This window comes from Rousettus aegyptiacus, unplaced genomic scaffold, assembly GCF_014176215.1.
Source record: "Rousettus aegyptiacus isolate mRouAeg1 unplaced genomic scaffold, mRouAeg1.p scaffold_m13_p_2, whole genome shotgun sequence".
NCBI lineage: Eukaryota > Metazoa > Chordata > Mammalia > Chiroptera > Pteropodidae > Rousettus > Rousettus aegyptiacus.
Genome location: NW_023416295.1, coordinates 161,675,260 through 161,698,978, shown reverse-complemented (window position 1 = coordinate 161,698,978; position 23,719 = coordinate 161,675,260). Strand labels below are relative to the sequence as shown.

Sequence of the window (23,719 nt, the reverse complement as noted above, 5' to 3'; positions counted from 1 at the left end):
GAGGGTTTGACTACAAAGGAGCAACATGAGGAAGTTTTCTGTGGGTGAGGGAATTGTTCTGCATGTGCCAAAACCCATTGAACTGTAGTTTAAAACAAGACTCAATTTTTCTGTATGTAAATAAAAATAATAGGAAAATAGAGAAGACATATTAGTTATGAAATGGCTTTAAATTTCTAATTTTTTACTTCTTAAGCTGATGATTAAAAAATGTGTCCAGAGATTTCACATATTAACCATTTTTCCTTTTTTGTAAACAGTATTTAGAACTTCGGTTTAACAAATGTATTCGTCTCTGTGGAACAATTTTCTACATTGTTCAAACAGTAAGTAGCTCTCCATTAGTTTATTTTATCTTTTGTCATCTAAAATGTTTTTAACCAAGGCATCCAGGCCAAGCTCCTTCGGTAAACACATGAAAGATGAAAAGAGATGTTGCAAATAGTAAGAAACAAAAAAGAAAAAATACTGGCTACTACACAGCATTAGCCCTTAAGATTATTAGAGTGTTTTAGCAAGTGTATTACTTCTAGGGAAAACAGAATGATTTGAGTGAACATTAAATATTATGTTGATCAAGCAACAGTTACATTGTTTTAGGAAAATATACTTTTCCCCGTTTCACCTCCTCACCAAAGTGACAGTAGGGCATTACTGAGATGATAAAGACCTGGAGTAGCTAAGAATAGGAATTGTAACAAAGGAAAAACAAGCGGTACATTTCATAGTATTTTCGCAATATATGGAATAAAAGGCTTGAAAAAGCTGACAGATGACGACATTAGGAAATAATTTTCTTTGTTTGAAAACATACTTTAAACAATGAATCAACTCTCTTTTAAATTGAACCGTAAGACCCAATTGAAGCAGTCACTGAGTGTGAAACGGCAGAACCGTGCACCCTAGAGGTGTTTTTAAAGTCAAGTACAGAATCCAGTTATTCAAGAATATGCAAGTATAGGTTTACTGATTGACACGAATGGAAAGCAAAGATTTACCAAGCAGTCAGTGACAGAGAATGCTCCCTACTGTTCATTCATCCAGGCTGCTGGTGGCTTGTCATGATTGTTGTCACATCATTTATATCTCTTCCTCTTGGCAGCTAAGTGCTTTAGGGATAGGTTTGATAATAAAGTCTAGGAAGGCATTTCTGTTCTCATCTCTATTCACAGTACCATTTCTTCAATCAAAAGCTACCTAAGCATTGCTATGGTGTAACAGAGTACCTTTGTAAATTATTTAACTCGACTACATTTTAAATCTTTGTAAATTACATGACTTAAATTATATTGGTTTTTTAACACTTGCAGTGTAAAAGGAAGGGAATCTTTGGGGTCTAGTAGAGATCCTGTCACAGCACTGAGGCTTATAGCTTATATTCTCTAACAATTCAGAGCCTCTTTGCACCATTGTTAGAAGTGCCAATAGAAATGAAAAGTGAGGACTGGTGTTAAGAACATGTGGCCTGTGGTCATGTTTTCTTATCTTCCGCTAGGAGAGAATAATGACTGGAAAGCTAGTTCATTCTTGCAAAAGGAGGGGAAGCTTTAGTATGTCCCATTTGAAGGACTTCTATCGATCTACCCGTGTCACGTAATCAAACATTCAAATAATGCATAATATGTTTTTTTATATATTTTTATAGAGTAATCATAGAATTAGCTTCTATGTGGTATATTTGAAAGATTCAGTGTAATGAAAATATGATTCTGAGAAAAAAGACCTTATTTATCTTATTCACTATTATACCTTAGATTAATAAATATTTGTGAAATGTGTGAATGAAAACAATAAACAATATAAAAAAGGTGGAATACAGTTTTGGTTGGCTTTCAGGAGTTTTTAGTGCAGATTTACACTTTCGTTTAATGTGCAAACTTTACAAACCAGTTTCTAAAATTTTTACTATTTTCCTAATTAATTATTCAGTGATTAATAGCAGTTTGAAGTATGAGGGACTATCTATTTTTAAATTTGTATTCTTTATTTTTAGTTGTTTTAGATCTAGGAAGATTTATTTTACCTGAGTTGATAGATCAATGACTACACTAAACACCACATGAAAAGTCCATATTTTTATACAAAATTGGCTATAAAAGATTTTTTAACCTATGGCCACACCACAAATGGAAAAGGAGAATCAACTTTACTAAAATAAAAATTTTCAAGTTACGAATTTTATTAAGTATATTGAAACTGCTGTTTTAATTCATAATTAAACTTATAGAAAAATATCGATATTTTATTTTATAATTTATACCGTTTATTTAGTTTTCTTTTTCCTCCCTAGGTTCTGTATACTGGAATTGTTATTTATGCTCCTGCCCTGGCTCTGAATCAAGGTACATTTTAGAGTTTACCAATTATGTCACATTTTGGGCTTCATTTTTATAGACCTTATTCTTTTTTTTTGGTGAAGTGGAGCGATGGAGGGATGCTTCCAATAATCTGTATCAGTTTGAGGCAGGAAAGGTGGGTTCAAGGTCTACACTAGTGGTTTCTTCGGATTCCCGGATCTATAGCTCCAAAAAGTCTGTAATATTAGTGGAGGGACAGTCCTCACTAGGCAAATAATTCCCTGGGATGTACCAAACAGCCATTCTCCATTCCTTCAGAATGAGCGCCCCCTATAGTCTAAATCATAAATGACTGCATTTCCTTCCTTTATGACTAAAACCAAACCCCTTCTTGAAGAGGCTTCTGTATTGTTTGGCTCAGTTACACTGTAAAAGCTGGCAGGGAGAGAAGCTGTGCTTCTCCCCACTCCTGATGTAGTCGAGAAAGCAAAACAAATAAGTTTGTGTGATTTGGAATATCAGACAATGCTCCTAGTGACAAAAGGACAGATATTATAAGGATTTATAAGGACAGGTGTCATAAACAAATGTATCAAGGTTGTGCTAATCAGCAAATTACTATACTCTCTAGATCTGGACAGATAATAGCAGTAAAACTGGGATAGTTTACTGAGGTATAGGTGTGTGTTAGTCATATCCTCAAAAGGTTTTGGGGAAACCCTCTATCCTTTGAATTCTTATCAGTCAGAAGTGAGTTTACCTCTGAAACTTCCTTGTAAAATGGACAAGTGGACTCTGATGGGAAGAATGTGGTGCAGTTCCTGGAATTAATATGAAATGAAAAAAAACCCTGCTAACTCCACTCTAATTTTTTAAATTTCATGAGGAATAGAGAGTAGTTATCATCTAAGTTTATAAAGCATTACAGTATCATTAAAAGAACTTCATTATATAATGTGTTCTGGAACTCTAAATATTAGGCATATTCCATATCAATATTACCAACATCATGAGTGGATCATTTCATATGTAAAAAACTGAGCCATAAACTTCATAAGTTACCTCTTGGCTTTAAGTGTAATTAAAGATGTTGGCTTTAGAGTTTTAAAGTGCAGTTCTTGGAAAAAGAGAATACCTTCAATCAGTGAAGAAGTGGAGGATTCTATTCTTATCACTTTAGTGGGATAAGTTAGAAGCCAAGGGACTGCCCTTTGACCACTCACATATCAATTGTGGATTTCATGGTGACAAAGGCAGTAGGTACAAGCATAGACATATTACTTGGTTTGCAAAGGGTTCTCAGTAGAAACTTGTTTAACTGAATAGGAACCTAACATTTTCTAGGTATAATATATATATATTTTTTCATATGGGAAACTTCAAACGTGTACTAAAATAGAATAATGTGTTGAACCCTAATGTACCCTTTCTGCTAATAATTATCAACTCCTGATTTAATTCACTCCATGTTTCCCTTACTAGATAATTTTGCTGTGAATCTGAGATATTTTATCATTTTATCTAAATTTAATGTCTTTTAAAAATAAGAATGTGCTTTTTTTTCCCATTGTGGAATAATTAACATAAGATTACATTAGTTTCAGTTGTAAAACATAATGATTTGATAGTTGTAGATTTTGAAAAAACGATCACCACAATAAGTTAATATCTGTCACCATACATAGTTGTACAATTTTTTCGCTTGTGATGAGAGCTTTTAAGATCTACTCCCTTAGCAACTTTCAAATATGCAACACAGTATTATCAACTATGGGCTCCATGCTGTGCATTACACACCTATGACTTATATTTTATAACTGGAACTACGTACCAGGATGTGTGTTTTTTTTTTTTAGATACAGTTATACCATCATTGTAACTAAAACATTAATTCCTTAATATCATCAGTATAAAGTCTGTGTTAGGTTTCCCCGATTTCTTTCCCAGAGTTTGTTAGAATCAGGATCCAAATAAATTTATGCAATTGTAATTAGTTGATTTGTCTCTTGAAGTTTCTCTCTCTCACTTTTTAAAATTGAAAACCATTTTTATTGAGAGATAGCTTATATACAATAAAATGCACGGAACTTAAGTATACAATTGGATAAATTTTGACTATTTTATACACTATGTGTCCACCACTCAAGATACAGAATATTTCCATCATCCAATCCCAGAAAATTTTCTTGTGCTTCTTTCTAATACATTGCTACTATTCTGAGCAGCCAGTTTCTGATTTTTATCACCATAAATTCCTGCTCTCAAAATTTTTTTAAATAAATGGATTCATATAGTACCTTTTTTGCATCTGGTTTCTTTTGCTGAACAAAATGTTTTTGGGACATTGATTCATGGTACTACTTATACCAGTACTTTATTCCTTTTTATTGGTTGTATTTGTCATATGCACCTACCAAAATCTGTTTATCCATTCTCTTGTCTATGGATATTACTTGTGTCCAGTTTTAGGCCATCGTGAATTAAGGCTGCTAAGCACATTCTTATACAGCTTTTGTTTCATTTTGCTTTGTTTCATGACACGTTTTCATTTTTATTGAGCGAATACCTGGAAGCAGTATAGAATTAAATATATATCTGTTCAGATCTAGCACAGAGTAGATGCATGTATGAAATTTAAGAAAAACTGGCAAATAGCTTTTCTAAGTGGTCCATTTTACATCCCCATCCCACAATGGATGAGAGTTTCGGTTACTGCACACCCTTGCCAACATTTTGTATTTGTCTTTTGATTTCAGCTATTCTAGTTATATGATCTATTTTTTTTGGTTTTAATTTGCATTTTCCCAATGACTATTAACGTTGAGCTTACTAGCTCATGGACTTATCAAGTGGATAGGAAAAGACAATTCACCTAGTAAAAAGTGGGCAAAATTTGAACACTTTACAAAAGCAAATATTCTTTCAATCCTTTATTTGGTATATTTATTCGTTTACCCAGGCCTTTTAAAATTTCTCTTGGTAATGTTTTATGGCTTTTAATATCAAAGTCTTATCCATATTTCTTAGATTTATTTCTCAACAATTGATGTTTTTGATGCTATTGTAATGTTATTGTCGTATAATACCATTTTCTAATTATTCATCATTGCAAGTGTATAAGAATAGTCACTTTTTATATGTCGATCCTCTATTCTGAGAACTTGCTAAATTTACTTATTAATTCAGGTAGGTTTTTTATATATTACTAGATTTGATTTGTAATATTTTGTTAAGGATTTGTATAGTCTATGAGGAATATTAATCAGAAATTTACTTTTCCTTTAGTGTCTTTGTCAGGATTTTTGTTTTAGTTATGCTGATTCATAAATGAATTGGAAAGTGTTGCCTCTTCTATTTTCTGAGTTTATATAAAATTGTATATTTCTTTTTTAAATGCTTGATAAAATTCACAAGGAAGGCATCTGGGCCTGACGTTAGTTTTTGCAGCAAGATTTTGGTTTATGGATTCAATTTTTAAAATAAATATAGTTATTTATATTTTCTAATTCTTATTGAGTCAGTTTTAGTGAACTATTTTTCAGAGAATTAAGTCTTTTTATCTAACTTATCAAATTTATTGGCATAAATTTGTTTATAATATTCTCTTGTTATCCTCTTATTGTTTATAGTATCTGTAGTCCCTTCTAATTATTCTTAAAGTTGATATCTTTTCTCTTTTTTCCTTGATGTATCTTGCTAGTCTCTTATTGTTTTAATTTTTCTGAGAACCAATTTTTGGCTTTGATTTACTTGTTTTGCTTTCTATTGCATTAATTTGTGCTGTTATATTTATGATATTACAAATATCTTCTACTTACTTTGGGTTTAAATTTTCTAGCTTCTTAAGATAGAAACTTGGATTATTAATTTTAATTTTTTTTTATTTTCTAGTGTAAACATTTAAAGGTATAGCTATTTATTTAAGTACTGCTTTATCTGCATCTCACAGATTTTGCTATGTGTTTTTGTTATTATTCGGTTCAAAATATTTTCTAATTTTTCTTTTGATTTCTTTTACCCACATGTTATTTAGAAGTGTGTTACATAATTTTCAAATATTTGATTATTTTCTAACATATCTTCTTATTAGTAATTTTAAAATTAATACTGCTTTGGACAAAGAATTATTACGATTTTAGTCCTTTGAAATTTATTGAGATTTTTTTTATGGCCCAGGATATAGTCTATCTTGCCAAACATTCCATGTACTCCTATAAAGAATGTGTATTGTGTAGTTGTTGGGTGTAATATTTTATAAATATGAAAGGTTTATAGTGTTTTTCAAATCTTCAATGTTTTTACTATATTTTTTTTTTACTTGCATCATTTACTGAAGAGGGATGTTAAAATCTCCAAAAATAACTTAATTTTTTCCTTTTTTCCTGTTCCGTCACTTTTTACTAGATGTATTTTGAAGCTCTTTTTCAATATATTTTTTTATTTTTTAGTTATAGTTGGCATACAATACTGTATTAGTTTCAGGTGTGTGACATAGTGATTAGACATCTATATAACTCACAAAATGATCACCCCAATGAATCAAGTACCCCTGTGACGCTGTACGTAGTTATTATGATATTATTGGCTATATTCCTTATAATATATTTTCTATCACCATGACTATTGTGTAATTACCAATTTGTACTTCTTAATACTTTCCCCTCTTTTCAGCGATCCTCCCACACCCTTCCATCTGGTAACCCTCAAAATGTTCTCTGTATCTATAAGTTTTTTCCGTTTGTTTGTTTGTTTGTTTTGTTCTTTGGATTCCACATATACATGCAATCATAAGGCATTTTCCTTACTCTATCTGACTTAGTCCACTTAGCATACTACCTTCTAGGTCCATCATGATATATCTTTTTCCATCCCCTTGCTTTTAATCTATGTGTGTCTTTTAATCTGAAGAGAGTCTATTTTAGGCAGCCTATGTAAGGGTCTTGTTTTCTTATTCATTCAGCCACCCTATCTTTTCATTGGAACATTTAATTCTTTTTCATTTGAAGTACTTGTTGATAGATATGTAGTTATTGCTATTCCTTATTTAGACTTTTGATACACATATTTTTCTTCTACTTAAAGAAGTCCTTCCAACATTTCCTGTAATACTAATTTGGTGGTGATGAACTCCTTTAGCTTTTTCTTTTCTGGGAAGCTTTTTATCTGTCCTTCGATTCTAAATGATAGCCTTGATGAGTAAAGTAATCTTGGTTGTATGTCCTGGGTTTTCATCACTTTGAATATTTTGTGCCAAGCCCTTCTGGTCTGTGAAGTTTCTGTTGAGAAATCAACTGACAGTCTTATGGGGTTCCCTTGTATGTAACTAATTGCATTCTCTTGCTGCTTTTAAGATTCTCTCTTTGAATTTAACCTTTGGCATTTAAATTATGATGTGTCTTGATGTGGGCCTCTTTGGGTTCACCTTGTTTGGGACACCCTGAACTTCCTGATATTGTATGTCTATTTACCTCCTCAAGTCAGGTAAGTTTTCCATCATTATTTCTTCAAATAGGTTTTCAATTCCTTGCACTCTATCTTCTCCTTTTGGTACCCCTATGATGTGAATGCTGTTATGCCTGACCTTGTCCCAGAGACTTCTTAAACTATCTTCAATTTTGGGGATTTTTTCTTGTTGGTGTTCCGATTGGATATCCTCCGCTATCCTATCCTTTATGTTGCTGATTCAATCCTTCATTTCAACCACTCTGTCGATTCTCTCTAATGTACTCTTCAACTCAGATATTGTATTCTTCATTTCTGACTGGCTCTCTATTATGTTTTCTATCTTTATTTTTATGCTTTTTAAAAATCTCTTTGTTAAAGTTTTCACTGAGTTCATCTACTCTTCCCCTAAGTTCTTTGAACATCCTTGTAACCAGTGTTTTTAATACCACATCTGATAGATCTCTTGTCTTCATTTTGGTGAATTCTTTTTCTGGAGCTTTGTTCTGTTCTCTCATGTGGGAAGTGCTTCTTTGTCTCCCCATTTTGGCTGCCTTCTTGTGTCTGTTTCTATGTATTAGGTAGGGCTCCCAAGTCTCCTGGTCTTAATAGAGTAACTTTATATGGTAGGCATGCTATGGGGCCCCTTGGCACAGACCTGGAAGAGGTCCAGCTGTAGGCCAAGTTCAACTGCAGCCTCTATACCTCTGGGGCCATCTAATGAGAGTCACCAAGCAATCCACATATGGTGCCACCCATGCTGGGCCTATAGGTGCCTTGAGGGCCCAAGTCTGAAACCAAGGCCGGCTGCCACTGGTGTGGGCCTTGGGGCTACTCAGCAAGAGGTACAGAGCACCCAAGGCCAGACGCTGCTTCTTTGGATTTGTGAGCCTTTGAGAGATTTTATGAACCTTCGCAGCAGGAGCCAAGACAGCTTGTTTATATGGAGCAAATTACTGGAAGTGGCTTGAATAGGCCCATCACTTGGGAGAGGCAGCGTCTTAGGGAATCCCCTGGGTGGAGAGAGCGACGTGTTTTATCCATGTTGACGGCGCCTGCATCTGTAGACTGGGATGGGACAGGGCTCAACAAAGGTATAATGGCTTCTGCTTGTACCTTGTACCACTCTCTGGTCTCAAGCTGCCCCTTCAGCCCTCACCTTAAGCCAGGTAGCTCATCATGACCCTGGTGCCCCTCGGGCAGCTGTCCGAGTGCTGGAGTTCAGAGTGAGTGAGTCAGCAAGTAAGACCAGTCTCCGCTTCCTGCTGCCCTCCATCTCACTCAGCCACAACCTCCACTGGTTTTCACAGCCAGAGGTTGTTGGGACTTCTCGTTCCAGCAGTGGAACTCTGGGCTGGGGAACCCAGTGTGCACCTGGGACCCGTCGCTCCTCAGGTCGGGGAGGCAGCTCTGCACCTCTAAGGTGGCCCTCCCGATTATCGATCACCACACGGGGTTTGGGGACCATATCGTTTCTCATCTCTGCCCCACCTACCATTTTTAGGTGACCTGTTATTTGAGGTGACCTAGTTGTAGTGCTTCTGTTTAGCTAGACCTCTGGTGACTCTATGTACTAGTTGTTCTGTAGTTTCGTGAAAATTTTGGTGTGGTTGCTAGAAGAGGCATGTATACATCCTCTATCTTAATCTATATCATCTTGAGTTTCTAGCCTGACTCTTTTGAAGCACTTTTAAAATCTATTTTAATTTACAATCTCCCTCCTTTGTTTAAAATTACAATTTATTTGTTGAAGAAATTGAGTCATTTGTTCTGTCAGGTTTTCCAGATTGTTGGTTTTACTGATTACATCACCATGAAGTTATTTAATGTTCCCTAGTCCTTTATATTTTTTTGTAAACTAATAGTTAGATCTAGAAACTTTCTCAGACTCCAGTTTAACTTTTTAGAAAGAATATTTTGTAGGTGGTATCATGTATTTCCTTCAAAAGTCACAGAATGTTAGTCTTTATACATTTTTTTTATTAGTGGCCATTAATGATCATTCTAGGTCTATTATTTCATTAAGACTTTTAAAATGGGACATTGTCATTCTATAATTCCTCCTAATTAAGGAAAGCAATCGACCTTTGACTTGTATCCTGCAACTTTACTATATTTGCTAATCAGTTCCAGGAGATGTTTTGTTGATTCTTTCAGATTTTCTACATAGATGATCATGCCATCTATGAACAGAGTTTTATTTCTGTATACTTTCTATTTCCTTTTCTTGCCTTATTGTATAAGCAGACACTTCCAGTATGATGTTGAAAAGGAGTGGTGAGAGGACATCTTTGCCTCGTATTTGATCTTAGTGGGAAAGCTTCCATTTTCTCACCATTAAGTATGATATTAACAATAGGTTTTTTATAGACAGTTTTTATCAAGTCGAGGTATTTCCTCTCTACTCCTAGTTTACCGAGAGTTTTTATCATCAATGGGTGTTCAATTTTGTCTAAATCTTTTCCTGAATCTGTTGATATGATAACGTGATTTTTCTTTTTTAGTCTGTTGATGTGATGGATTCCATTAATTGATTTTAAAATGCTGAACCAGCTTTGCATACCTGGGATAAATCCCACTTGGTCATGGTGTGTAATTCTTTTTATATTTTTTTGATTCAATTTGCTAATATTTTATTGAGAATTTTTGTACCTATGTTTATGAGGTATAGTGGTCTGCAATTTTCTTGTAATGTCTTTATCTAGTTTTGGTATTAGGGTAATGCTGGCCTCATAGAATGAATTAGGAAGTATTTCCTCTTTTTCTATTCTCTGAAAGAAATTGTAGAACTGGTATAATTTCTTCCTTAAATGATTGTTACAATTCACTGCTGAACCCATTTGGGCTTGGAGCTTTCTGCTTTGGATATTGATTCAATATCTTTAATAGATATAAGCCTATTCGGATCATCTATCTATTTCTTCTTGTATAAGTTATGGCAGATTATGTCTTTCAAGGAATCGGTCCATTATCAAATTTGTGAGTATAGAGTTGTTACCCTTCTATTTAAAAAAATATAATATGCCTCTCCACTTCTCAGATAAATGGTAGCAAATCATATAGACTTTTCTCTGTCTTGGTCTCATTTTAGTAACATACACAACTTGTCTTTGAAGAACTGTTTTTTTTTTTTTTTTTTTTTGAACTGTGATGACAAATACCCTAGGATTCCACTCAGTCTGGATAACCATCTCATAGTATTAAGCAGTTTCTTAGTTTAATTTCAATGCAAACTTTTTCACGTATTTAATTTAGCCGATGTTGAATCGTGCATGACATTTGAGGGTAGACTCCAGGTCTATTTAACTCATGAAGTAAGATTTAAAACTTCATTTGCTTTGGTACATTTGGTGAGATTTGGACCTAGTTCTAGGTGAGTGGGTATAGAAGTAGGTGTCCAATAAATGATATAGCTTCCACCTGATGATTTTTTATGAAGTATTTTTATTGTGCATGTTTCAGTTATACGTGCATTTTCTTTTGTTCTGCAGTCACAGGACTTCATCTGTGGGGCGCTGTGGTAGCTACAGGGGTGGTCTGCACATTCTACTGCACACTGGTATGTCAAAAACATTATTTATCCTTTTGCTCTTCACATTTGCTTTGCTGAACTGAAAATTCCAATTAGTTGTGTGCTGTAGTCTGGGTTGTTCATACTTATTCTCCTACCTCCCTCAGTGTAACTTTTTTGGTAAGAAAAATTCAATCTGGAATAAAATTTGATTCTTTTTGTAGAACATTGATCATAACTGAATATTTTTTCTTTCATCTGAACCATACAATGGTCTCTAAGTTTTCTAATCTACCTTTACTGTTTCCAAGTTAATATACCCATGTTTCTAATTTTCTCAGCTTAGAAATCTAAGATAACCTTCTATTGCCTTTAGGCAGTCAAAGTATTTAAGAACCAGTATGGCATGGGCACTGATATTATTATGGATGCTGGTTCTGAGCAGTTGTGCAAGTCTTATGGGATCCCTGTTAGTCTAGGTCTTAAACCTTTAATTGCTGGACCTTTTAGAAGTTGGGTCATCAAGGAGAGGCCGATTTAGCCAAGGTCAAAGGGACTGGAGGGGAATACTTGGGAAGTTTGTGGCAGAGACTAGTTAAAACAATTTCAGTATTTTAACAACTGGTATGACCTTCTGTGTCCATACTAGTTGAGTATCAGCCCTGCCTATGGGATAAAATCTATGATACTGCTGTTCAAAATTTGATTCTTAAGTTTCTTCCCAAGAATGTCTCCATACTACCCCACCTACTCCAAAATATATATAGCTGGCCACACTGAACAGGTCATGTACTTCATGTACTTTGACCCATCTGTGCTTTCTCCTATGCTGTTTTTCTTCTGGGAGAACCTTCCTTCTTTGCCTCTCTTATGTTTGAAGGTTCAGCTTAAATACCACCTCTTTAAGGCTCTCCCAACCCGACTACCTCCCTTCGATGTACTTCTTGGCCCAAATCCATGTATTTATTAACTTTGTCAAGCGTAATATGTAAGCATGTAGATGCTTAATAATGTCTGATAGAAGTATTAACCTGAATACTCTTTGCCCTCAAAGGGTGGCCTTAAAGCAGTTGTCTGGACAGATGTTTTTCAAGTCGGGATCATGATCGCTGGATTTTTGTCTGTGTTTATAAGAGCTTCAGTGGCTCAAGGTGGAGTCAACACTATTCTAAATGATGCCTATAAAGGTGGAAGATTAAACTTCTGGAAGTAAGTTTCTATTTACCTCGTGGTTAATAGAACATTGCTTTTGGGTTTTTTTGTGTGTAAAAATAATTTCTTTATTGAAACAGCAAGTTTATGTTACAAAACAAACAAACCACTAAGTACAGAAATTTGAAGCTGGCAAGTAAACATGTAAAGTTTTCACTAGGTCAGTTAGGGGTTAAAACAGCCAGATGGTACTTAGTTTTGGATAGTGCTTCCTCCTGGGCAGGGATTGGTAGCAAAACAGTATTTTCTTCTACGTATAAGAGTTTGAAAGAGGTGGAAGGGTGGGGTGTGGTAATAAGGAAAGTGATAGTGGCAAGATAAAAGAAGGAAACTTCTTAAGAGAAAACCTCCAAAAGACAACGATTCCATCTTGAAAGTTCTTTGTTTCAAACAGTTCTATTTTTGAATATCTCTTTGATATTGCCCTGGCAATATATTACTACATTATTATTATTATTATTATTATTATTATTATTATTATTATTATGGCTGATGCCTCAAATGTCAATATAGTCATGATATAACATGTCTTACACAGCTGTTTAGTTTTCCTAAAGAAAGGCTAATGGAGAAACCTGACATTTTACCACAAATATGCCACACAAATTAAAAGAATATTTAAAACACTTTATCTTTTGAGTCATTAGCATCATTCATATGCATCATGTTCAGTGTGGAGAGGTGCTCCTTTTGATGTGGATCAGCTTATTTTTCCTTTAAGAATCCCTCTTTTTAGATGAGCAATCTGAGATTATCGGCAAGAAGAAAGAAGAATCATTTTACTCTTGGTGCATCTCTTCTGGCCTTCTAAAAAGAAGCACTAATGTTTGAGAAGAGCTTTTCATAAATTGAACAGGGTCATTGTGTTAATTTGCAGGAATGTATTACAGAGAATCACCTTCAACTATTTTCAGTATATATTTTTTCTTTTGCCACAAGGGTTAGATTCAAGGAGGAGAGCCTGCAATTGGCCCCGTTTGGCCGCGATTCCATTCCTTAGCTAGGGCAGAGCAGGACGTTTTGACTGACAGCTGTTTGGACTATTTAGTGGAGAAATGGCAGTACTCCCAGAGCAAAGCTAGGCTGCTGCTATCGGATGAGGGAGGAATGGATACTGAGCAGAAACAACCAATGGCCATTCAGGAGACCTTGATTACTCCCAAATCTCTTCCTACTAGGCTAGCTCAAGGGGAGAGGATGTGGAACTAATCAGTTTTTTTCCCACAAGTTAACTGTCACTTTATACAAAAGATACACATGTTGAAGTGGCAACTTATACATCAATCAGAGAGTCTAAAAAGTAAAAGATTAGACATTTTTATAACCTTTACTTTGCCAACCAATTAAGTGATAATGAAAAGTCTTTTGTATATTCCTTGTTATTCAGATATGTTTGAAGAATATTGTGGGCAAAAGATCTGCTCTGGCTGAGGTAAACTTAGAGAAGGATTTTGTGGTGTTATTTTCTGTATAGTCCGTAGTTGGTGTGTGTAATCTGTGTGGTCTAAAACCACTGAATTTGGTGTTCTGAATCTTGTATTACTTCCCTTGTATTAGCTCGTTGAATCCTTTTGGTTTTTGACTTCCGTTAGCTAATATAGTAGCTACTTTTTATATGGGAGAAAGGATCAATACCTTTAAAGCTCATAGACTTTGATAATAAATGTTACGGAATGGAGTAAGGGCTCTCATCTTTCCATAGGACTGCCGGAATATACATAAATTTGGAATGTTTTACTCAATTGATCTCAAATATAAGATTTGGAGTGGATTTGCAGAATTTCATAATGTTCAGAAAGGTTCAACAAAAGTTAATTTTTCAAGCTTATGTTATATGCATCAGAAATGAACAGAATCATTCCTTCCAAGGTGATACATTAAGAAAGGTTAAAAGATGTATTGAATGTGGAATTTGAGCTTTCTAGCTTTCTTTGTCACAATATTTAGGACTTCGAACTGTTAGTTTTTAGCTTGTGACCACAGCATTTTAAGAAAGCACAATTAGAATGGCGTGGTAGTTTTAAAACACGGTAGTTTTAGAATTATATAATTGATTGAATTCTTAAGCTTGAATATAAATTAGGATTATGAATATACATGTGCTAGGAGAGGAATTATATACACAAAATATGTCAGTTTTGTGTTCATTTCAGTACCATATCTGTTGCTCTGGTGTGCCAATGAAACTTCCTTTTTTTTCTCTTTTTTTCAGCTTCACGCTCTTCTCTGATTACAGCATGGCAATCTTATTTAAATTATTTCCTATGGTCATGGGAGAACAATTTTATATAAATGCCCAGAATGATGAGAGCATTCAATCTCCCCTAGTCCCATCCAGGATTCCCAAATCTCTGAAAATGTCAATTTTATTTAACTATGAATTTAAGTTAGGAATATTTCTACCTTGTATAATTAATTAATAAATTTGAACATATTTATGTATATGTATATAGTTATGTAGGTATATATTGCTTGCTTCCAAAAAATACCCTAGGGGAATTCCTGGAGTGTTTTCTGCCAAGAGTTCAGATTTGTTTTCTGTTTGTTTTCATTTAGTTTTGATCCGAACCCTTTGCAAAGACACACATTCTGGACAATTATTATTGGAGGGACCTTCACATGGACCAGCATATATGGTGTCAACCAGTCCCAAGTGCAGAGATATATTGCCTGCAAAAGCAGGTTCCAGGCAAAACTGTAAGCCAAGCTATGCTATAGGTATCATTAATAACCTTTAGTTGTCTTTACGGAAACTCTTTCATAAATCAAGCTTTGCTCAAGTGTAAGTCTCTTGTTTTAAATGAAGTTCCCAGAGATAAATGATATGCTTACTTACAAAAAGGATCAAGTAGAGCAAAGTCATACGGTATGTTTTAAATCAGACATTTAAAAAATTATATCAATTATTAAGTAAAACAAGTCTTATCAAATAAATAGGCATTTATCATGCATCTATTTGTATAAGGAATTACAGGGAAAGAAAATAATAATTATATGGCTCTTATCATGAAGTATCTCAGCATCAAATTAGGAAAACACATGCAAGTATATGAAAAGTGAAATAACACTAGAAAGGTATAACAGTTTCATGAAGCAATATAACACTAGAGGATATGTTCCAGAGCATTATACGCTGGATGTGCTGGTGTATTTTACTTTCAAACTCAGTCACAGGTTTAGAACCCTGCTCTAACACTTGCTATGTGAGTGACCCTGGCAAGTTACTTAGACTACCAAAACTTCAGTTTCTAACTTGTGAAATGAACAGAAGAAATATTCTATATTTCATGGGAGGTATTGTAAAATACAGAGTTCAGCACATGCATGGTAGGGGTCCAGCAAGTGTGAATTTCTCTTTCCAAATCAAATCACGAGGTGTGAATTTTGGTTGAGAGACTCCTGTCAACCAAGCAGATCCTAACAAAGGATCACATGTGGGCAGGTGGAGAAGAGTAGAAGAGTATTTCAGATAGACAGAGTAATTTGGACAAAGCAGAGGTCAGAAGGATGACATAGTCAAGGAACTCTCAAGCCCATCTTGGATTGAGCAAAGAGTGTGAACGATGGCTGGTTCTTTCTCAGGAGGCTTCAGATTGATGACCACCAATCCCCATGCTGGTAAATAAGGCTGGCTTGGCTCACATGCATTTAGAGGCTCAAAAACTCTAAATCAAATCGATTAAGAGTAACAGAGTGGTTGGAGCAGTAGAAGTGGCAATTCTGTTTCCATTTAAAGGAAAACATGAAAATATTGTAATGCCACATGTTGGAACTCAATCTCTTGAGAGTAAATTGGTTTGGACATATCTCTCCTTGGAAAATTCCACAAATGAAAGACCCGTATGAATATGAGTACAGTAACAGGATACCAAATCTCCTAAAGGTGAGCTTAAGAGTTTTTTATTTTAAGAAACTTTGAAGGAATGTAATTATTTTTATATCCAGCAATCCACCACACTTTAAAGCTATGCCAGAGCTGATGCCTTTCCCAGAATAATTGTGCACACGCTCTTCGTTTCGCTGGGAAATAATTTCCTTCAGAATAGCCCTATGGATCTCCTTAACAAGGCAGATTCCCTTGGGCTCAGGGGGAACATTTTCTCGGCTGTCTAATACTGTCTCCCTGGGAAGAATGAATCCCAGCCCAAAAGTCAAGATCTACTGACATCAGTTGACTGGGGACAATATCAAATGTTGATAAATGATCTATTTGAAAGGCACTGAAGTCAAATAAAACTATGGTAAAGCATTAAACTTGTATATAAGAGCAGGGAAAGTCTGAGCAGGAAAGTATGGGTATATTTTCTGGTGATCTTGAGACGAGATACAGTTACTTGTCTTAATTTTAGACAATAGCAAAGCATGCAGTAAATTTAGTTAAGAGGAAAAGCTGGCACCTGTTGCAGGGTGGGTTCTCCCGGAAGCAGACTCTGAGATGAAGGTTAGTGTGCCAGATTCTATTAGGGAATCACCACCTATAGAAGAGAAGGAAGGAAAGAAAGCAGGATTGGCCAGAGGGAAAAAGTGAACTATAATGCAGCCTCAACTGAGGCCTCAGGGGAGCTCTAAAGCTGTGATTATTCTTCAGATTTGTCCCAAATGACGGTGAGGGGACTGAACTTTTAAACCTCTAAATCCAGTAGTCAATAGACTCAGGGGCCCCAGGGAGGGAGGCGTGGTTGGAGGGTAATTCCTGACTTCAGCTTAGGGAAGCTCATCATAGTGTCTACAATAGCACTTGGGATAAAAATGTAGGCACATTGGTAAGGGAAATGTTTACTGTTCAACCAATTATTGCAACATAGCATTCAGTGGTATTAATACTAATAATATCAGTAACTACCATTTCACAAGTACTTATTACATGCCAAGCTCTGTGCTATATAATATATACTATTTCATTTTGTCTTATAACTGTGAGGTAAACATTGTTATCTCTAGGTAGAGATAAAGGAACTGAGGATCAGAGAGACAAAATTACTTGCCCAGGGTCACATATGGTAGGTAGAGACAGGATTTATGATCAAGTCTGATTCCAGCACTGTTATGTAAACCTTTGCACTCTACTGGAGCATGCACTGTGTACTGCGATGATGAACATTGTTTGGGAAGATACCGTCCAAGAAAGGTTTGCTTTTCAGGCCTAATGGATGCCATTGCAAACCACATTTAAACATGCTCAATGAGTTGCTATATAGATGCTATGTTTAGCAGTTTGTAATTGTATTTTAAAAGGTAAACGAGTAATAGTTACTGACCTGTTGACTATTAAAATTGTTATTTCATGACAAGAAGCCCTGAAGTAGTATAATTAGATACCTTTATAAAGCTAATAATGCCCACAGAACTCTGACCACCAGCACATATTCATTCAATGAGAGAACCTCATCTATTCTCAGAATTCCCAAACAATCTTTGGTTGATATCATAAGTAGAAGTGTAGGCCAGGATAAAATAAGCAGCATTTTTGACAAACAGAAAATAGTATGCATTTATTGACTATAATCCTGAAAATTTATTTATTTATTTTTTAACAAATTTTCTAATCTCTAGAATGGAAATTCCAATTGTCATTTGCTGGTTTGCTTTTACCTCATCAGGTCTCTATACGTCAATCTTGTGGGACTCTGGATAATCCTCGTCCTCTCAGTGCTTTGTGGGCTTGCCCTATATTCCAGGTACCATGACTGTGACCCTTGGACAGACAAGAAAGTGTCTGCACCAGACCAGGTTCGGTTCCGTATCTTTCTTACATGTGCATTAATGACATTATTAGTTGGGAGGAAAGAATATTCATGTTCTTGTAGAGAAACAGTAAATAGGTACTATATAATCATCTTTAACTTCTATAAAGCATTTGGCAAAATTTTATTTTAATAGATATAGTAAGAATGAAGCACGCTGTATCTAAGATTAAGATATTGAAATACCTGAAAAAAATTTCAAGCCAAGTGTTAAATAGAAATAGTTCAAGGCTAGGAGTAGAAATGTAAAGACAGTTCTAAAAAACCAAAACTGTACACAAACCAAATTACTGTAGAACATTTCGTGGGTGTTGTTACATCGCTCATTTGTAAATAGTTTACCTTCCAGTCTTTTAATTTAAATATGGTTGGTATAAAATATTATATTAGTTATATTAGTTTCAGGTATATAATATAGGTACTCAAACATTTTATACCTCACAGGGTGATCACCCCATTAATAGTCATCTGACACTGTCTGATAGTCATCTGACACCATGCAATCTTATCACAATATTATTAACTATATTCCCCTTACCAGTTTTTAGATAAAGAAATTAACCTAATAAGTGAACATTTGTTGAATAGCAACTATGTCATGAGATTCCGTGCCACGGTGTTTTCCATGCTTTATATTTTTTAAGTTCTCACAATCTTATAATTCTAATTTTATAGACAAAGAAATGAATGAATCTTGGAGAGGTTGTATAACTTGCCCAGATCACATAGCTAGTAAGAATAGTTGCAGACACTCATTAAATACTTTCCATGGGCCAGACACTATCATAAGTGCTTTGTATAAAATTCAACTTTGTATAAAATTCCCCACAGCTATACTCTGAGGTAGGTTCTATGATTTTCTCTTTTAAAAATGAGGAGACTGAGGCACAGAGAAGTTAAGTACCAGCTAGTAAACCTGCCAGGATTCAAACCCAGGCAGACTGCCACCAGAATTCTACTTTGAACCTCTGTGCCATATACCAGCTTTCAAGAAGTATAGCTAGAATTCAAACTCAGGATTTCCAGACTCCAAAGCCTGAGTTCTTATTCTCTTAGCTCTTGCCAACATTATTTTCTAAGACTTGCCTGAAAGTCAAGTGCCCAGGGGACTTATTAGAATGAAGATAGGCTGAATTTTATGTTGGTGCAAGTGCATCACATATTCCCAGAAAAAAATGCAACTTTGTGGGTTAGAAAATGAGAGCATCCTTGAGATATGTATCTCAACCCTATTTTAACACACGCCCTCCTTTTGATAAACAGGTCCTTCCTGTTTGCTCAGAGAATACAAGAATCATGTTTACTCTGAACATGGAATTACTCTTCCATTATATTCTCTCTAGTCAAGAAGACTTGTGATTTTTGCCAATCTTTATTGTCTATAGTTTATATTATGAAGACAACGTTTCTAATATATTTCCTCTTATTTGAAGCAAAAAAAAAAAAAATCTCTACAACTTCCTAACCTTGAGATTCCTTGTCATAGAAACCATTCAAGTGTTTCTTTCATGCACGCACCTATCACTTAGAGAGTGTGTGGAAAAATTGGGTCTTGATCTCATATAGAGAGAAGTTATTCTCTTTCTCTGTGAATAAAGAGTTAGTAAGCTTTGAAGAATATAGAGGAAGCTTTGCTAAAATAATTCATCACAGACCCTTGCAACAGTGGAAGATGTTTTTCCTTATTCCATCAACAAACCACTGGTAAATGAAATCAAAGAAGCTGATGGGAGAAGGAATCAATATCAATGCAAATGGGAGGACATTTTTCTGGAAAATCATCCATTTATGACTCTTTTGATTTAAAAGTCAAATTTGCTGACTTGTGTGTAACATGGTGCCCAAGTCATATACCTTCCCATTCTTATTTAATATTTACTTTTTTAAAATAACTTATCAAAAAGTAAGTTGGCTTCATGAACTTTGTTAAAAGAAGCAAGTTTCAGAAATTTAATAAGGTTACTCTCCACTTGTCACTATATCTCATTCAGCTATAATTATACTTTCAGTGCTGAGCAGTAATTAAAGTTCACAAGGATAACATTGAGTCATCAAGTAAGATTAAATTAAGAAAATGCTGCTTACTTAAGCAGAGAAGTATACAAAATATTTCCTTTAAATTAATTTATTATTTCAAGGAATGAGAATAAATAGCTACCTTTTATCAAGCATTTACTATATTATATGTCCTTTATTAAGATCTTTACATAGATTATCTGATTCAACTTCTGTAGCAACTCTGTGAGGTTAGTGTTATTACATCTATTTTACAGGTGAGGAAACTGAGGTTAGAGAAATTAGGTAACAAAAGCCACATCTGTCTGAATCCACAGCCTACAGCCTTAACTACTATGTGTCCTCAGTTAAAGAGTTTCATTTTAGGTATTTAGAAATTTCAGTTATGTCACATAGCTTCCTTTAGTTCTTGAAGAACAGAAGATAAATGAGGCATTAGGTAATTTTATTTGATAGCAAATAGTACTCAGGAGTAAATTTTGGAATTTTTCAGCTCATGCCTTATTTGGTTCTGGACATTCTGCAAGATTATCCAGGACTTCCTGGACTTTTTGTGGCCTGTGCTTACAGTGGAACGTTAAGGTATGTACTATGACACTGATAATACATGGTTTCCCTGTTGAGATTTTTCTTTTGGTTTTGGATGTTTAGGAGGATAAAGCTGAATTCTACATATGGGCACAAATGGCCCAAAGGAGCAATCTTCTCCAGTATCATCCCTTTGGGCCTGACACTAATCTCTATGGACTAGTAGTCTGTAATCATCAGTCTCCATTTTTAATTTTGTCCTTACTATCTACAATATATCCTGTAGGGTCATGGTTATGATGGTCAGTTGATGGTAGCTTTCACTGATTATCTCAAATGAGTGCCTTATAGCCTTGCTTTAAATGTACATGTGGCTAAAGCATAGTCAAATGGAAAATTAGAATTAAAACCTCCTATTTACATATATATTGTCCAAAGAATCCGGTTTTGTGTTTGAACTTATTCATTGTATTTTCTTTCTATGTTCGCTCCAAGGAATTCTTATTATTAAGTACAGCATATGATAATGAGGAACCAGGAAATTAATATTTATTGCATATGTTAGTGAGGAGTTATTATGACAATCCTTTCTATGCAAAAAGGAAAATATGTTTTGAAGTTATCATATTGATAATACTATATAATCTATGCAGATTCTTTCCATAGACTCTGAGAAGTAATTGCAAAATGGAAGCAACATTACATTATCCTTTCCCACTACTAAGCCTCTGGATGCTGCATGAATCATTCTTGGATAACAGCTTCCGGAAAGAGGATGCTGTGATCATTAAAGATAATATAGTAGAACTATGGTTATATTTCAGAAGTTATAATTTGTTTTTCCATTTATTATTCCCACTTAAAGTATTATTAAAGTTAAAATATTATAAACCAAAAGTTGTGTTTTCCCTTACAGCACAGTGTCCTCCAGTATTAATGCCTTAGCAGCAGTAACTGTGGAAGATCTAGTCAAACCTAACTTCAGATGTCTTTCAGAAAGATGTCTCTCTTGGATTTCCCAAGGAATTAGTAAGTTTTCATGTCCACAATTCCATTTCAGATCTGGGAGATGATTTTTAGAGATACCAGAAATTCTTTTCCATAGAATATACAAAATAAGAACCTCTGAGTGTAAATATAGAGACACATGCGTGCCTACGACATGTTGGCCGTCAAGATTTGGGAGGCATGTCAAACAGTTAATTGTCAGAGACCACGAAGAGCAATTTCCAGGGATCTTATTTGGCTCTCCTTTCCTATCTTCTTCCTAACCTGAAACCGTTAAAATTCTTAACCACAGAAAAAAATTCAATCCTTTTCCTTTTCAACTTTAGACCATGATTTTCATAAATAGTCTTAGTTTGGTATCAAGGGCCACACTTTTTCTATATTACCTAAGAAGGAGCTGTCATTTTAAGGTAATAGTCTGCATGTCTGAATTGAAAATAAAGAAACAGAGCACTATACTTTTTAACCCAAATTGATTGTACTGGAGATCACCCATAAAATTGGGCAAAGAATGCTCAACTTCTATTCTTAGATTATAGAACTTTATTTATTAGGGGTTAAAAATCAACTTGAATGTAAATTTTTAAAGGCCTCTAGTTCCCAAATGTCCCAAATATGATATCTGACTCAAAGAAATCTGCCCAGTATATTTCCTTATTTTGACCTCGTAGGTATACATGTTTTAGAATGAATGACTAGGCAAATTTTTTTAAAAAGAATTTTTAACTTCAGCACAATGACACTAATAGACTGTCAAAAAAATTGTAAATAATACTGTTTTGAGTCATAATTCTATATTTAATTGCCTAGCCTACAATAAATAATTTATATTCTTTATTATCTCCTAAATTTAAGTAGTATTGCATCATTTTATTATGTACCCAGCTTTAATCCTGGAACATAATTTCAGAATGACATAGTGATTTCCGAAGAGTATTAAGACTAGCTCATTACAGGATTATTGAAGCTGGGTGGTTTAGTGGTATGAATACAAGTATTTGAAGCCAGTCAAACCCAATCTTGCTTCATCAGTTTGCTTGCTATTAGGCTTGAGTAAACCCAAAAGCCTATTTGTGCCTCTGTTTTTTTTATAGGGGAATAGGGGAAAAAACTTCACCTTGCAGGGATGCTATGAAATTTAGAGATAATTCATATAAAACAAGAGGCACTGACTAGTGCTCAAAGAATGATACTGCTGATAATTAATGAAATTTATATTCAGTTATTATTTTGAGATATTTACAGTAAGAACATCATAGAGAAGAACATGGCAGATGATTTGACTGTATTTCTAATGACTTTGAATATCAGAGTCACAGTGGTGACTATTCATAAGCTGTGAAATGGAGAAGAACCAAGCTAAACATGTTGGAAACACTATTTATATTAGGATCCAGAGGCATAAAAAATTGTTGCAATAAGAGCTCTTTGTAAAAAATTAATATCAGGTTTTCCATTTAGATGGAATAAGATTATTTACTCAATATATTTAATAATGGTGTTAGGGTTAGTGTAAGTAAGATAACATAATATAAGGAATGCACTAATTTTATGATGAGCAAATATCTATTTTTTCTATATTTTGAATTTTAAGTGTGGGAAATTATATTGACTGACTTCTGGTGGTTTTTTGCTGAATGGAAGCCTTTAAAAATAAAATGTGTAGGGAGGTAAATTTTCTTATAATTTAAATACTAAAACGTGTGCTTGGAGAAAATCTGGAAAATACTGAAAGACAAAAAACAAACAAAAATATCCAATAATCTGACCACCAGTGGTGACTTGAGGATATTTATCAATGAGTTTGGGAAAAACAACTCAGTACAAGGGAGAATGTAATACTTGTCTAAAAGCTAACTTTCTTTGCTCGTTTAACGAGAAAGGCTTAGGGCTGTTAGTGGAGATTATGAGAAGGCTAAAGGTCCTAAAACACACCTTGGTGTGGATTGCCACTTCCCAGG

The 23,719-nt window shown here is 34.6% G+C and overlaps 1 protein-coding gene across 1 annotated transcript in view; it reads left to right on the top strand.

The window, feature by feature from the left end:
• Positions 1-23,719, top strand: part of SLC5A8 (solute carrier family 5 member 8) — a 46,409-nt gene that overhangs the window by 4,933 nt on the left and 17,757 nt on the right. The window contains exons 2-9 of the mRNA XM_016127085.2: positions 261-326; positions 2,291-2,342; positions 11,231-11,298; positions 12,305-12,459; positions 15,019-15,159; positions 18,063-18,192; positions 20,716-20,804; positions 21,667-21,779. Coding sequence (XP_015982571.1) covers positions 261-326; positions 2,291-2,342; positions 11,231-11,298; positions 12,305-12,459; positions 15,019-15,159; positions 18,063-18,192; positions 20,716-20,804; positions 21,667-21,779 — 814 coding nt within the window. The remainder of the gene's footprint in view (positions 1-260; positions 327-2,290; positions 2,343-11,230; positions 11,299-12,304; positions 12,460-15,018; positions 15,160-18,062; positions 18,193-20,715; positions 20,805-21,666; positions 21,780-23,719) is intronic.